A 17,746-nucleotide genomic window follows, 5' to 3' on the forward strand; every position below is an offset into this window, starting at 1 on the left:
CTGGAATGAGCTGTATGTTGTTTAACAGATTTGCTTTGAACACCAGTCAGTCATGGTTTCTAATTCAGATATCAATTGTTCAAATTTAAATGGAGTCTCTTCACAATTTAAAAATTTCCCACAAATTCCAATTTGTTTAATTTTCTTACCTTATAAGTCCTTTATATAAAGATAATGAAATGTGAAATTCCAACAACTGTACAAATGTACGTAAGAATACAACTTAGTTTTTTTGTCATTGTTAACAATATAGATCTGATGGAAGGCATAAGAATATGTTGAGACCATCACAGTGCCTACACATAATTAGTGCTCAATAAATATTTGTCAGGTGAGCATAGGAGTTATTATAATTCCCAGCATTCCATTAGGGGACAGTGGATATGTGCAGAGAGTACCAGCAGTATTTTCCATTCTCCCTCTCATTCTCTTCAGTTGCTATAGCCGATAAGCTTTTAATCTTATTTTTGTGCTAGCACCATGCAATTTAGGTTTCTTCCTCATATAGTATCCATTAACACATAATCTGAGTTGAGATTAATTACTAACATCACTCAACAGATTAGGACCTCAGCACTCTGAGGGACCAGATGACTTGCCCCAAGCCATGTGATGAGAAAACAGCAAAACTGAAGATCTGTTTTGCTCCTCTGAGAGCCTGATCCCAAGCCTCCTCCTCCCTATGTGGCTTTCTTTTTAGTCTTTAATGAAACGCTGGGAAGATGTGTGAGTGAGAGAATCTGGGTATGGAAGGTATCGCAAAGATGTATGTGTTCTACAAAATTCAGGAACTTAACTATCACGACATATAAATAAACTACATCCACCACGACTGTTATGCTCAGTCATTTGTTAATCGTCACCGTGCGTATGTTCTTTAGATGTATTTTACTTGCTGACATCAGCCCCATTCGTAAGGAGCAAATGAAGTGGCTTAACCCAGGATAGTTAAATTCTATTTATAATGTGAAATGATAAAAAATACTCCAATCTACCCAGTCCTTGATTGTTCTCAAAGCTTTCCACATCCCTTATCCCATATGATGATCCTTCTAATAACTCTCCAGAGTAGCTGGAGGGTGACAGAATTATAGCTGGAAAGCTGGGAAGATTATAGCACAATCTTCTCCTATTTCTGTGACAACACAGAGGTGGAAATCGAAAAAATAAAAAAAAATACAAGCTAGACTGAATGCTAAGGAATAGCATGGGATGGAGAACGCTGTTCATTTCTTGTTTCAGTAAGCTACAGAAAGACAACAAAGGCTACTGCGCCCAGTACAGAGGGGAGGTATGTAATGCTGTCCTGGCCAAAGACGCTCTTGTTTTCTTCAACAACTCCTACGCAGACCCTGAGGAGGCCCAAGAACTGCTGGTTCACACCGCCTGGAATGAACTGAAGGCAGTGAGCCCATTTTGCCGGCCGGCTGCTGAGGCTTTGCTGTGTAATCACATCTTCCAAGGCTGCAACCCTGGGGTAGTGCCCACGCCTACACCTATTTGCAGGTAAAATAAAAGAAGAAACAGATGGGAAAATTCTCTTGAAGGCAAACAGGAAGAGCTTTTCAAAAGAGGTTGTCATGTGCTACGATAAAGGCAAAAGGTGGCTTTTGTCCAAAACAGAAAATAATTAATTGGACAGAATTCCTACCATGTAAATCACTGATGACATCCTATAATCCGAGGGCTCTGAGCTTCTAGAAAATGTCATAAAAGCTATCATACTCTACTTGTTATTGTTTGCATTATCATATTCATAAATATTCTAGCTTTCTAGGAAATTTTTTAAAAATCCTTAAAAAAAAAAAAGGCCTAAACAAACATGGACCTCAATAGTAAGCAAAAATAGAGAAAAGGCCCATTTCAAATGTTTTAGCACTATCTGCCCATGATTATGAGACCCTGGTGAGCATTTCAGAATATTACTTTCTATAATATGCATATTATTTTAAGATACATTCCACCTGATGTTCTAATTTAAATACTAACATTCTTTCTCACGGTGGTAGTGGTGATGGTGGTAGTAAATAGTGATTTCCTTAAAACCCCCATACTCTTTAAACATGGAAATTCATAAATCAACGTTTGATAGAACTATTTTGCCTTTATTTACTTCTTATGTAGGAAAGACAGGAATCAAACTGGCTTTTGAGCCAAATAGAACAAAGTTGAAATACTATTTGTACTGCTTTCTAGATACATGTGATCTTGGCTAACCTTCAGTTTCCTCATCTGCAAAACAGAGAGGATTAAAGGATAAATTGTTCCCGTGGAATATGTTAGAAACCAGACAGATACTGTTTTCTTCTGAAGAAAACACATGAAATCTACCAGCACAGCACATTTCCACCTCTGTTTTGATAAAACCAGAAACTATTTAAATATTGATATAATTGTAGGGCAGTGAGGTCATTAAAACAGAATGCTCTATTCCTCAACACACTGCAAATTTTGAGGGTTTGGAGAAATTGTAAGAGGAATATAGTTTGTTTGTTCCTTCACCCAAGAAGATTATATTTTTATCACACAGGACATCTAAGTATCTCTTGAGAAGCAACCAGAATTAAAATTGATCGCAACTTTGTATACTAGCACAAAATAAATTTACTGAGTAACTTTCCAACATGTATATCCCTAGGCCAGTTTACATGCAAGAGCCACAGATGTTGTTTTTAAGATTGAGAATAATTTACCTCTTTTGGTCTTTTTAGGGAAAAAAATCCCTTTCAATGAGATTTCAAATTTATTAGAATAGTATAATCATCTCCTAAATCTTTAAGTCAATGGTAGCATAAAGAGATTTCTTTCCTAATTCCAATTGTTATTTCAATAGTACTTGTTATCTGAAAATTGTTTCTATTTTTTTAAATCCTTGTGGTTGAACATTTCATTCACAATGAAAATATATAGTCTAAAATTTTAGTCTAAAATATAGTCAGAAAATATAGTCTAAAAATTTTCACGTTAATATCATATTGAGGTCTTCTTTTGTCTGACATATAATTGTAAAATAAATTAGACACTTAAAAAAAGACTCTCTACTTTTAAGCTACAAAATTCAAATTTATTATGTAGATATTACTATAAACAGTAATTAAATTGTCCAATGCTTTCTGCCCCTAAGGAAGTTTCATCTATTTGATTCAATAATTTGGTAGTGATACAGTAAACCTTTTCACAGGAAGTGTTTATTCTAAGGATGCTTCCTTCCAGTTCTGGCATCTTCTGCTTTTTGCACCAACAGCATTCAACTAAAATTGAACTTATTGTTAATAACTAGTAAGTCTGCTCTTCAGAGATTCTCATTTTATGCTTCCTTGCTGTTTTGGTAATGGCTTTTATGATAGCTTTTGTTTGCCTTATCCTTCCAAGGGGTTCAAAGGTGTTCAACCAATTTGCATTTCTAGTTATTTCTAGTTTTTTTGTGAGATTTTTAAAAGCATTTTATTATTCATGGTTTTCTTCTCTTCTTCTTCTTCTTCTTCTTCTTCTTCTTCTTCTTCTTTTGGTTTCAGGAGTAGAATTCTATGATTCATTATTTACATACAACACTCATCACAAGTGCCCTCCTTAATCCCCATCACGGATCTAGCCCATCCCCCACCCACCTCCCTCCATCACCCCTCAGTTTGTTCTCGATCTTTTTAAGAGATTCTTATGGTTTGTTTCCCTTTTTATTTCCCCCCTCCCATATGTTCACCTGTTTCTTAAATTCCACATACACTCATGGTTTTCTAATCATAAATAGTAATTAAATAATTTGTGCAACTTTCCATGAATGACAAAGAATTTCTTTTATTCAACAAATATTTATTGAGCTTCTACTGGTCTCCAAGCACTATGCTAGGGCATTTGTTCATGAGGCTTACATTCTAGCAGAAGAAGAAAATGAGCAAGAGATATAATAAATAAATAACTTCTATATTACCTTAGGAGGTCTCTTGTATCATCAGAAAAGAAAAAATGAACACTAGGTTAAGGGAGATCAGGAGTGCCAAGGATGGCAGATAAGTTGTGATTTTAAAAACATGGTGTTGAAGGTAGGCCTAATTAAGTATAATTTGACTGAATACACTTGATCTTTAAATTTTATCTGGAATTGTAAATCAGGTTAGTATTATTCAACTGTTTTCTCTGCCAATGTTCAATTTTTAGACCATTATTTTAGCTTTTATATTTGATAACATAATCATATATACAACTACCTGATACAGACCTCTTATGTATCCTTGATGCTCACTTTCATTCATATCATAGAAAATCTTTGTTTTTATTAAATTCATCTCTTGTTCAGCTAGAGTAAGTATTTTTTTTAGAAGATTGTATGTAAAAAACTCTTTACCATAATCTTGTGTGTTTGTGTTTTTCTTTTGTGTGGGGGGGTGGTTTTAACTATTTAAGTCTTGTGTTACATTCAGTTTTCCTCAAAATCTTATGCCCTCTTAATTGTTTTTTGGCTGTGTTGCCATGAAGAACATATAGAGCAATCCCGAATCTTGTTCCTTTATAGGGAATATTTTTCTCTTGCCAAATGGTAGGGGGATTTTTTTTTAATCTTTGAGATTCAAATATTTGTGAAATTCATCTGGGAGTAATTCTATTTTAATTATTTTCTTTCTTATCAATAATATAATGTGCCTTAATGATCAGGTTTACATCCTATCTGTCCTAAGAATGTTTTCTTTTAGTATATCTTCGAGTATTTTCTTTTTCTTTTTTTTTTTTTTTTTACATGTTCTAGTTTTCTTATTGGGAAACATTATCTGTACTCTGGATTTCTTGCTGGCTCTTCCTCCTCAGCTGTCTCTGCACACAACAGTTTCACTGTTCCTTCTTTCTCTCTGCATTCAGTTCAGACTTGCCAAATTCTCCTCTGTTATTTGTCCAATGTCTTGCAGTCCATTTCCTTACAAATTTTAATGACAATTTTAAGTCGTTTGGTGTCACTTTCACTTCTTTGTGGTCTTTATTTTCTTCGGTTACTACTATGTTCAAGTTAACTTGGTCTTCAGTTTATTTTCCATTTCATCCTTATTTTTTTTCCTTGTGAAAAACTCTTCTATAGAGGTCATCTTTAATACATGTCAATGAAACAAAGCAAAACAAATAAAAATTTTTCTAATGTGTTCTTCTGTTTAGAGCAAAAAAAATAACTCTCCAGGGTATTGGCTTCCTCCACGTAATGTGGGCTACAGAATTTTTTTCACCTGCCACGAATTATTTTTGCCCAGTTTAACAGTGCTGTCTGAATGCAGAAAGTTGTGTTTGTGTGACCCACAGGTGGGACCCAGCATAAGGAACAGCAAACTAAGCAATGCTCCTCTGGTTCTTCAAGTTCTCAGAAGCCTGGAAAGCCTCATTGCTCTCCTTTCCATTACAGACACTTCAAGAATTCTAAATCCTATTGTTGTTCCCAGGACCTCATTGTATCCCATCACATTCATATGCACGGCCCTTTCATTCCACACATGTTCAGTTGGTGCACATTGACAGGTGGTTGCCCAGAAAAGTGGCAGTGTAGGCATGAGTATTTTTAAAAGACACCATTGTGACATATATATGTATATGTATACACACATATACATATACACACGCACACATAATTTCCTCCTCTCTGAATCCTGTAGATACTGAAGGGGCAATATTGTTAGTAACTCTAATTTCTTTAATAATCTTTCCTTTTATTTTTAATCCCAAACATCTTAATTTGGAGTTAACCAGGTTTCTCCGATGTAGTCTATCCTATTTTCTATAGGATGAGCTTAAACAAAATATACAAAAAATATACACAAAATTCTAATTAGTCCAACTAGTCTTTCTTCAGCCTCTTCACTCATAATAAAACACATGGATGAACATAACATTTCATATTTAAATAGATTAAATTACTCTGGCTTTTTCAGATGGAAGCACACACAACAATGGGATAGCGGCAGCTTCCCCAAGGCTTAGGTGGGTAAGGACCCAAAAGCCCTCCTGTAACCTGCCAGAAAGGTGGCGCTCTTCTGTTCTGGTGGACAACACATGGAGAGGCACCAACTGTGCCCTTCAGTCCTTTGCCCAGTAGCCTTGAGATTATAGGGAAATCTCTCAGGCTGGAAACTGATTGACGATGATCTATGACTTTTATTACGTGTGTTTCTTAAACTCTATATAATTTGTTTCTGTCACTCTGATTTATTTTAACATGAATTTGAGAGAATGCATACTAGGGATGCCTAATCTGTTACTTTTTGAACTTCAAAATTCTTTTCCCCCAGGAACATGAACTAGGCTTTCAAAACAAAACACGATAGCATTTCATCTCAGGGATAATATGCTATATTTCATAAAGTCGCACGTTATTTACAATGAAAGGATCCTTTCAAAAACACTTTTGCAAGAACAGACAATGTACTCTAATGATGTTTTGAAAATACAGAATCTAGGCTCTGCCACAAATTTGGCCTTAATATGCTATGATTCATCAAGTTTCGTTCTCCATAAAATATTTTAGAGAGTACTGCCTGGCAGTAAAGGAGCTTTTCTGTGCAAAAGAATGGCTGGCAATGGAAGAAAAGGCTCACAGAGGACTCTACCGATCTGGGATGCACCTGCTCTCCGTGCCAGAATGCAACAAGCTCCCCAGCATGCACTGGGACCCCACGGCCTGCACCAGACTGCCATATTTAGGTAACAGAGTTCTCTCAAGACTTCAGAGGTTAAAACAAATATACTATTTTGAAGAAACTAAGTTGTGAACTTAAATCTCCTAATATTTCTAGGCATTTCTAAATTATTTTTTTGAGTTCTGCCCTTTTTAGATACCTAATCACAGAATCCTACCACCTATCCTAATTGCACAAATTAGCATTAGGGTTTAATTTCATTTGTTCAAAAAGAAATTAAGGAGCACTTTTAACTGCTGCTTAAGATCTTATTTCATAAGGGGATCTGATGAGAGCTTGTAACATCTTTTGGAATGTGCAGAGAACTGGCTAAGAAACCTCCTATTATGTCAGATGAGTGGAATAAAAGAATAAAGTCCCCCTTCTTAGCCGACAAAGCAGATTTCCAAGCATGCAAAAATAAGCCACATGGTTGAAAATGCTGATCTCACAAAACAAAGCTGAGTTGCTGCATGTTGTTTAATGAACTTCATTTGTAAGGAACTATGTTGTTAGCCCTAATAGCTGGTTTAACTTCAATGACACAATCCTTTCTCATTCGAATGCAAAGAATGTTTTCTGGTTGTATACTGAAAAACTGAAAGAGAACTTGCATTTCTTAGCACTCTCTCACAGAATATGTGAGGTATCTGGATGCTCATTTAAAACAAATTTTTATCCTTTCCCCCTCAGATTATAAAAAAGAAAACTTAACAAGTAAGTAATTTTGTTTGTGCCCTTCAACCCTTATGTGTATGTAATTGGATTCGTGCATGCGTATTTACACTCCTACTTCATGATGTCCAGAACAGAATGTACGGCCCCTCTCAAAGGTTTTTTGCTATGCTTACTGGCGTAAAACGTGAGGAAGATCATCAGAGATCTCAGCTTACAGCTTCTAATTAGGCCATGAAGAGCACCATATTTACTGAACGAAACAAATATCCATTATCCCAAGGTTATAAGTTGTTTTCATGGCTACAAAATCAGCCAAACTGAAAATGTCCCCTTTTGATTTCACATTTTTGTTTTTATATCATCTAATTATTTACAGATGAAAACAAATTTTATTTCTTCATTGAACCAATTTGTGATCTTCACTTGTGACAACAGATCTTTCTTTTGGAAGATGGGTGCTTTTAAGATAGCTAATTTCCAGTAGAAAGTTTACAGGGTCAAATCAAACGGTTTTATAAGCAGGTGCCTCAAAATCCCTAGAAAAGAATTCAAGAAGGTTGCTTCCAAAGAGACATCCTAGACACAAAGTTGGATGAGATGATGCTTTAACCTACCAGAATGGAGAAATTCAGAATGAAATTAGGAAACCTTTCATTTCAATTAACTTCCTCTGATTTGAGTGTTCTAAGGCTTAAATCATAATCATTTCCTGTGATCTATCTTATGGGCCTAATTGCCTCAGCACCTGGATAAGAGCCAGGTCTTGATTTTACCAGCTTCCTTCAAGGACTAAGACTTACAGTATTAAAAAGAAAGAATGCTACTGGTCCCACTTGAATGGCTCAGTGTTAATAAACAAGAGAGGTATGGAAACCCTAAAAATCTATTATTTCAGAAGCCTGTCAAATTGTTATTTCCAAATTGAAGGAATGAAAAAGAAATGGTTCAATTCTTTGTCATATAAGCAGCTAAAGTTTAGTTTGATTAGACTTCTAACTGGTGACTGTGGTCTTTGTTATCCTTTGATTGTTTACTCATTCATCCATTCAAGCATTCATTGGGGGGGTCTCCTGTGGAGAACGTCAGTCCTACATTAGACAGGAACAGGAACACACACACACACACACACACACACACACACACACACCAATTTCTGCCTTGTATACTGATTCTAAAACATGTGAGCAGCATAAATCAGCTACAATAAGCCAGTTTCCTGCCCTCAAAAACCTAGTTTTATGCTATCTTTGGTACCTGTAAGAAAATGAACAGCAAATGTCGTCAACGGATCATTGCACCTGACCATGTCATGGGGAATGTCTAAAAGTGTGCTCCCTGGTTAAATGCAATTATTATTGAAGAAGTTGGCTTGAGTTTTTCAGATAGGCTAATATGTTAAGCAAAGAAGGCATGGAGTGTATAAAGCCCTCAAGTATTTCCTAAAGAGTTTCTTGATTTCTGAGTAAACTCTAAAAGATATTACCAGTTCGCTTTGAAGGGTGATGGAAAAATTTTTTTCTTTTTTTTGCTTGAACGTACACAGAATTTCAGTAGTTTTCACTTTTATAACTTTTTTGGAAGTGAAATATCTTTTTGAGCTTGTAATGCCTTCATGCTATTTGTCTCTTTAGCAGGCATTTCACTATTCCTGAATTCAGTAGGGCTGTATATACTTTATGCTTGTCCTCAGACGTGTTTGTGGGTGACACAGTCTCTGTATCCCAGATCTTCAGATTAGCTTTCTTTCACCTGTATAGTTGAAAGCTCTGTTAGCTGGATACATTCATGAAAGACATTTCTCCTCTTTCAGGAATCTATAGATGTGACTTCACTCTTTTCTAGCTTCTAGTTTTGAAAATGACTGGTCATCTACTATAAGCCGGATTGCTTTCTCCTATAAGCAATTCGTGGCTTCTGTTTAGAAAGAAACTGAGGTTTTTCTCTTTATATCCCTGTCACCTGCATGGTGGAAATCCTATAAAATGGTGTGTTACTGAACACCTATTTCCAACTCTGCATTCAGGACTTTGAAATCAGTCGTGGAAGTCAGGCTGCAGGCAGACGATCTTTCTAAAGCAAAAAGCAGATCGTGCTACTCCAATGACGCTAATCCATCCGATGATTCTCTCCATTTACTGCACAGCAAAGTCCAAATTACCTCCCATGGCATGTAAGGCCTTTTATGACCCAGGCCTGATATCTGCAGCCTTGTCTATACACACTCCCCAAGTCAGCACTGAAACCTGTAGTTGCACTTTCAGGAAAGCACTACAACTGTTTGAGTTGGACCCTGATAAACGCTGGTCCTTCTTTATGAAATACTACCTCCCTTCCCACCCCCAAACTCCCACTCCACCCACACACTTACACCTTCAACTGGTTATTCCCGATTCATCCCTTACATTTAACTTAAAATTATTTACTCTAAAAACCTACCTAGTAAGCCTTGACCTGGGCCCCAGGATGTTCACAAGCATATCAGTCTTCTAACACTTCTTACATTCTATGATAATTATGGGCTTCCTAATTGTTTCCCAGCGAAATACTTTAACACAAAAACTTGTCATGTCTACCACAGTATCCTTGATACCCAACACCAATATGAACTTAACGAATATATTAATGTATGGATGAATGAGTGAATAAAAATTCCCCTGGCAATCAAATGGAAAGGGTAGAGATAAAACTGATGACAGAAGAAAAAGACAAAAAGAAGGAGATCCAGATTGATCATTTGAGTTTAAAGAGATAGCCGATGTCGCTCTAGGGAAGGCCACAGCAAACAGATCAGAAGCAATAAACAAGGAATAGCAAAGCTATCCAGAAAGGAAGATATCATAAAATTCATAAAACAAAATTATTATTCAAACAATGCCAATTTTTTTGCGTTTTGAAAATAAATCTTACTAAGTCATCATGGATTATTCCCTAAATATGTCTGATTTTTTTTTTAAAAAAAAAGATTTATTTGTTTGGGGGAGGGGGTGGAGACAGAGAGGGAGAGAGAGAGAGAGAGAATCCCAAGCAGACCTCCCACTGAGCATGGAGTCCAACACGGGGCTCAATCTCATGATCTGAGCCACAATCTTGAGTCAGAAACTTAACCAACTGAGTCACCCAGGTGCCGCAGGTCTGATATTTTTGATTAAAATATTACCCTTATATTTACTAATGAGATTATACTACCAATTTCACAAATTACATTATATTCCCTCACGGGTAAATATGGTTTGAACTGCCCTGCAAAATCCAGATATAAAAACAGTCACCTCTTCCTGTCTTTCAATGATTGCTCCTACTTTATTATTAGCAGGAAGTTCAGCTTTCCAATTTAAGCCCCCCACCCCACCCATCTTGGATTGATTAAAAAAAAAAAAAAAAAAAAAAAACCTTCAGATGACTCAGTCCAAAGAAAGTCCGTTCAGCTTTCAAGCCAAACGTAAAGGAACCTGGGAAGTCAAAGTCCACCGTTGCTGTGATACCTGATGAGATGTGCTATTATTGCTGCTGTATGAATGCACTGCTGTGCTTTTCTTCCAGTTTCAGTGCCTGAGCTGATGGTCTTCCTGCCACAGCAGTGACCAAACTTGGTCTCCATGGGCTCTGAAACCACGTGCTACCCACTGGTGCTCAGGCCACAGAAACTGTGTCCACCCCTACATTAAGAAGTCATATATGGGCACCCCCTGAAATGTCTGCTTTTACAAGTGTCCCATTTCAAATAGTTTTAGGCATCTACTGCAATACAAGTTTTCTTTTGACTTTGTGATCTGTTACTATTCATATATTTCCTTTTTTTAAAATATATTTCCTTATATCAACCACATAATTCTTTTACTATGTTGTAGCCAATTGGTAACATTTCATATAGGATTTTTGAAACCTACGTTCCTTAACTAGGTATGCACTTGTCTTTTGTGCTAATATTGCCAGGTTGTATTATTAATATTATAACTTTCTAAAATAGTTTGGTAGATTTTTCTCATATTGGAACATTTTATAAAATCTGGAAATTTTATCTCTTCTCGAGACCAAAAGAATGTATCCATAATTCTGTAAGAGTGACTTTTAAATTTCCTGGTTGACTACCTTCAGATTTTCTGATTTTTCAAATTTGGTAATACGGCCCTATCATTTTTCTAAAGATTAAAAAAATGTAACTGCATAATTACGTTACTGCATTTTTATTTCGATCTGTCATAACTCTTTTACCATTCCTAATTTCGTATGTTTGTGCCTTTCTTGTCTTTTAAAAATTAAAATTCCACTGATTAGACCACTTTATAAATATAAGATCAACTATTGACCTATTTTTAAAATCTAGCATTTGTGGTATGTGTAATTCTAACTTATTAATTTCTGCTTGTACATGGCTGTTACTTTCTCATCTATTTTTCTGTTCTCTGTAGTTTTGTTTCTTTTTCGAAGTCTTGAGTTAAATGTCTAGCTCATTCACTTTCATCCTTTTTATCTAATGAAAAGAGATAATTCTATGAGTTTACCACTGAGCACGGCTTTGGCCAAAGTTCATATACTCTATCAGAAGGTCGTTTTCTAATCTGTCACTATGGCTACTTTTTACTTTTTGAGTGAAAAGTTATTGAATTTTTTCTTTTTTTTTTTGATGTCCTGTTGGATTTTACTTAGTCTACTGTTAATTGCATTTTAGTCAAAGAATTAATCAGTGTAATTTCTGCTTTTGAAATTAGAGATTTCCTTCCGTGCCATGACAAAAGACCATGTCTGCCAATATTCCACAAATATTTGAAACCAGGGTTTATTCCCTCTGTGTAGGGTTCAAAGTACACTGTCTGCTATTAGAACATTCTTGTCAATTATATTATCAAGGTACTCTGTATCCATGCTTTTGTCTTTACTCAGTCAATTAAAAGAATATAAAATATATATTAATAAGTTTGTTTTAATAGGTATACAGTGGACTTTGCACTCTACAGAGTGACATGAACATGGCATCTTTTGGTTTCCAGGGTAATGAAGATTTTACCTTGTTTTCATATTGCAGTGACCTTTTTAATAGGACTTTGGCAGGAGTTCAATTTTTATTTTTACTTTATTTTTGTTTTCTTAAAGATTTTATCTATCTCTTCATGAGAGACAAAGAGAGAGCGAGGCAGAGACACAGGCAGAGGGAGAAGCAGGCTCCCCGTTCCCCGATGTGGAACTCAATCCCAGGACCCCGGGATCACGACCTGAGCCAAAGGCAGACGCTCAACCACTGAGTCACCTAGGCACCTCAGGGGTTCAATTTTTAGATGAACCAACTTCTCATTTGTGTCCTAATATTTCCACTCTTCATCTTTTCTATTATTTTTGTTTTGTTTGTAAATCAAAAGTAAATGTGTAAAAAGCTCAGCTTTAGACAATCCTGACTCCAAATGCAATTTCATGAAATTATTTAATAACTTCATAATGTCTGTAACTGTTGTCAGGTCATAAACAACATGATACAGTGTAAAGATCACTAGCCCAGGATCTGCATTTGTCTTAGAAAGGAATAGTTCCTTTCTCTGGGCCTCATCCTTAAACTTCTGTAAGTTGCTTTTACTTACAACTGGATCTCTGGGTTCTTACACTTGGACTTTATAGATATATAGCCAGGGAGAACCTGACACATGAAACCATATTCTTAAAATTAAATTCAGTTGACTAAATTTGCTTGAGTTCAGCGAAGATTGCTTGAATGCAAAGATTGCTTCTTGAAAGTTTAAGAATGAATGAAAAGAACTCTGGTTTACTTACAGCATTCCCACCCATGACGTCCTCAAAGCCGAGTGTGGACATTCCAGACTTGCCTTCCTCTTCTTCCTCCTCCTTCTCTGTCTCACCTACGTACTCCATGACTGTAATAATCTCCATCATGTCCAGCTCTGCTATATTTGTACTTCTTACTGTAACTACTTTTTATTGCTGCCGAAGACGAAAACAATGGAAAAATAAGAAAAGGTGAGATTCTCATTTAAGCTGACCACATGTAGTAAGTAGCATTTTAAAACCTACAAATTGAATATTGGGGACAGGAGGAGGAATTTTTAGAACACTGCTCATCTCTTTATGACATCAGTTACCATGCTTTAAGATTAAGTGCCCCACCACAATCTTTAAAAATATCAATAACAAAAAAAAAATATCAATAACTTTTTGCCTGGATCACATGTCCTAAAGTTAATTTTTCACAGCAGATAACATCTAAACAGTAATTTGGAAGAATATGGCTATTCCTGTTCCCAGCTGCCCCCACCTCTTGGTCCTACTGCCATGCTAGATTGGATAGGAACAAAATTCCTAAGAAAAGGTGACTTCTGATTCCCAGATCAAATGAAATATCTCTTGCTCTAAAACTGAAGGGTCTTTGGCTGCCTTAGAATAATTTGTTTTGTTTCCTCCTAACATCGTACCCCTGTAAAACCCAAGCCTGAGTACAAAGATCCCACCTGATTGGTCTTCCCTGTCTTACCTACAGAGAATCGGCAGCAGTAACCCTCACTACTCTTCCTTCTGAGCTCTTGCTAGACAGACTTCATCCCAACCCCATGTACCAGAGGATGCCACTCCTTCTGAATCCCAAATTGCTCAGCCTGGAGTATCCGAGGAATAACATCGAATATGTGAGAGATATTGGAGAGGGAGCATTTGGAAGGGTCTTTCAAGCAAGGTAAAGTTACCCATGTGAAAAATCTTTCCACCGAAATACGTATTATCTGAAAAGTTACCAGACCACTGCCTTGATGCCTATGCTGTATGTATGATAATTATTATCAAATAATTCTTCACATCATTAACCCCAGTTTACTGACCACTATACTTTGAATCTTAATAATTTTTCCTCCCTGATGAAAAATAGGGCTGGACAGAAGGAGAGAATCTTCGTTTGTGTAGTGTTCAAACTACATGCGATTAGCAAAGTTTAAGGAGATTCCTTTTTCAGAAAATAATTTTATCATACATTTTAATCATAATTTCTTGCTTTGTTTTTGGCAAATAATTGTAAATTTTACTTCTCTTCCATTTTCTATGCTATATTCTCCACTTTGTTTAAAATTTACTTTGAACTAGTATTTCTACTGAAGGATTCAGAGCCTCACATGTGTAGATATGAAATAGATGTCCACAGAACGGCAAAACAGAAATGGGGGGAAAATAACACAAAAATGCCAGAAAACAAGGAGCTCAAGGAAAGAGTCATATAAGGGCCAATGCTAGCTAGCCTGTTTATTTCCTCTGTGTGAAGTGGAAGGAAATACCCTTTCTGCATGGATGTGGCTCACAGACACACAGTTGGGCCAGAGAACATGGACTTGGTTTTTAATCACCAACCGTCGCATTGTCCTGGTGTTCTTGGGCAGGACACAACCTTACCACCACTCGTAGTGGCCCTGGTACGGAGGTTACATGTAGGATTAATGAAAATCCTACACAAGTATTTCTGGGGAACCAAATAAATATATGCAAGGCATCATTTTAGGCTTCAGAAGGAAATAAAGATGAGTAAGCCATGGTCCCTGCCTTCGAGGAATTTAGATTCTGGCCAGAGATTAAGGGTTTAGGACAGTAATGATCATCTCATTGGGTCTGTGTACTTTAGAATTCCTGAAATGTACGAAGAATGCATTTTTAAAACCATCTGTGTTGAACATAGCCCCACTGATTTTGATTCACTGGAATCAAGGAGTTTTAAGTACAATCTACTATTGGTATCTTTCTTTGATTCCATGGCTTTGGGAAAGGCTGCACTAGTGGAGGGAATGTGTATGGATGTGGGTGGATTCATGTGGGCACGTATGATGTTCTTGATCTTTGATTTCTTTCTAAATAAATGTATCTCTAGGGCTCCGGGCTTACTTCCCTATGAACCTTTCACCATGGTGGCAGTGAAGATGCTCAAAGAAGAAGCCTCAGCAGACATGCAAGCTGACTTCCAGAGGGAGGCAGCCCTCATGGCAGAGTTTGATAACCCCAACATTGTGAAACTCTTAGGTATGGAACTAGAGGTGGCGAAATGTATTGCATCCCCAAAACAGAGTCTTTCCAAGTTCCCCTCCTTCCTCCCGCTCTTGTGCTTTTTCCCTTCACTTCTTCATCAGAAAGACACCTCTGTTCCTTCCCATGTAATATTTTCTGCACCGGGGAGTGGAACACTGCATGGAATAAGCTCAATTCAAAAATTTGGTTTTTTAAAAACTTCTCAGAAAAATATGCTGTCATTTCTTTAATCTTCTCTCTAGCATCTATACATACACTGATTGCCAAATCCCTGGAATTAAAAACCGACCCCCACACTTGATGCGATGAGCACCGGGTGTTATTCTATATGTTGGCAAATTGGACACCAATAAAAAATAAATTTAAAAATAAAAAAAACAAAAACAAAAACAAAAAACCCAGCCCCCAGATCAATAGGCCAAGATAATTAGCATTCACTATTTCTCTTCCTTTTTGAACGGAGACTTCTAATTTTTGCCTGAAACAACGATAACAGATCTGATCATCTATTTTCCCAGCACCGTGAAATTGTGCCCAAATGATCTAATCTTTCAAGGTATCCCATTTCCCTCTCGAAGATAGCAACAATCTAAGATTTGCAAATAGCAAGAATTTAAGATTCTCGCGCCGGGATGTCCTCCTGGCACTAAATCCGAGGCTCTATTCATAATATTAACTTTTTTTTTTTTTTTTGTCTTTCTGGAACGAATATTGTAAATCCTAAATTTTGCAATGTTTTACCGAGTGCTTCACCTAAGATCCCGGATTGTTTGCCATGCTTTCCGCGTTTCAGACCGCATCTTCCTTATCACCCTTCTCTGCAGAAGTAGCAGAAACCCAGAGCATCGCAGGCTCAAGGCAGCCCCCCCTCTCCATTCACTAGATCGCTCCCCAAACCTTTCTTGAGCGCTGGCCAGTGCCAGACACCTGGGAGAGGGGAGGGGAGGGGATTTACAAAAGGATAAGACGCGATTTCTGCTTTCAAAGAGCTAACAGGTTGCAAGGACGGTCGTCACAGGCTGGCAGGGGGCAGGCCACCGAGAGGCGGGAAAGGCGGCGGGTGGTGGGGAGCGCAGGAGGGGGAGAGGCGAATGGGAGACGCCCCGCCCACACACTCACCCCGGGACAAACGGGGTGAGGGCCGGGCTGCGATGCTGTCAGCAGAAATCCGGGCGCCCCCCCCCCCCCCCGCCCAGGTGAGGGTTCCCGACCTGGCCAGGTGCGGTCGGGGGGCTCCGGCCGGAGGGCCCGCTGCCCCCCCGCCCCCCCAACGAGGCCGCGCTCTCTCGGGTTGCAGGCGTGTGCGCCGTCGGGAAGCCCATGTGCCTGCTCTTCGAGTACATGGCCTACGGCGACCTCAACGAGTTCCTCCGCAGCCGGTCCCCGCACGCGGCGCCGCGCAGCCCCGGGCCCCCGCCCGCCCCGGGCCGCCCCCCGCCGCCGCCGCCGCCGCCGCCGCTGTCGTGCGCGCAGCAGCTGGGCATCGCGCGGCAGGTGGCGGCCGGCATGGCCTACCTGGCCGAGCGCAAGTTCGTGCACCGCGACCTGGCCACGCGCAACTGCCTGGTGGGCGACGGCATGGTGGTCAAGATCGCCGACTTCGGCCTGTCCAGGAACATCTACTCGGCCGACTACTACAAGGCCAACGAAAACGACGCCATCCCCATCCGCTGGATGCCCCCCGAGTCCATCTTCTACAACCGCTACACCACCGAGTCGGACGTGTGGGCCTACGGCGTGGTGCTCTGGGAGATCTTCTCCTACGGCCTGCAGCCCTACTACGGCCTGGCGCACGAGGAGGTCATCCGCTACGTGCGCGCCGGCCGCACCCTGGCCCGGCCCGCCCGCTGCCCGCTCGAGCTCTACAACCTCATGCGCCTGTGCTGGAGCCCGCTGCCCGCCGACCGGCCCGGCTTCCCCGGCATCCACCGCATCCTGCAGCGCATGTGCGACGCGGCCGACGCCGCGGACCGGGCCCGGGGGGCGGAGGCCGAGGCTGAGGCCGAGGCCCAGGGGGGCGCGGGGGGCGCGGGGGGCGCGGGGGCCGGGGGGGCCGAGGGCGCCGAGGGGAGCGCCTGAGGCCGGGGGAGGGGGGCGCAGAAACTCGCAGAGCCCCGCAGCCCTGTCCCCCACCCCCACAGCCCTGCACCCCACACCCTACCCCTCCACCCCATCCCCATCACTCCACCCCCACATCCCTAGCCCTCCACCCCCGTATTCCACCCCCACCCCCGTATCCCCCAACACCACCCCTACAACCCCACCCCACATCCCTAGCCCTCCACCCCCACATCCCTATCCCCCACCCCACCTTCGACACCACCCCTACAACCCCACCCCACATCCCACCCCCACCTACACATCCCTAGCCTTCCATCCCCACATCCCACCACCACCCCCATATTCACCACCACCACCTC

General features: G+C 39.7%; 1 protein-coding gene across 1 annotated transcript in view; it reads left to right on the plus strand.

Annotated features, from left to right (window-relative positions):
- MUSK (muscle associated receptor tyrosine kinase) overlaps positions 1–17,405 on the plus strand; it is an 89,751-nt gene extending 72,346 nt beyond the window's left edge. Inside the window, exons 10-16 of the mRNA XM_038553299.1 lie at positions 1,243–1,506; positions 6,497–6,672; positions 7,341–7,364; positions 13,088–13,289; positions 13,807–13,998; positions 15,172–15,320; positions 16,624–17,405. Coding sequence (XP_038409227.1) covers positions 1,243–1,506; positions 6,497–6,672; positions 7,341–7,364; positions 13,088–13,289; positions 13,807–13,998; positions 15,172–15,320; positions 16,624–17,405 — 1,789 coding nt within the window. The remainder of the gene's footprint in view (positions 1–1,242; positions 1,507–6,496; positions 6,673–7,340; positions 7,365–13,087; positions 13,290–13,806; positions 13,999–15,171; positions 15,321–16,623) is intronic.
- The last annotated feature ends 341 nt before the right edge of the window (positions 17,406–17,746 follow it).

The sequence above is a fragment of the Canis lupus genome, chromosome 11, assembly GCF_011100685.1.
Source record: "Canis lupus familiaris isolate Mischka breed German Shepherd chromosome 11, alternate assembly UU_Cfam_GSD_1.0, whole genome shotgun sequence".
In the NCBI taxonomy this organism is placed as follows: domain Eukaryota; kingdom Metazoa; phylum Chordata; class Mammalia; order Carnivora; family Canidae; genus Canis; species Canis lupus.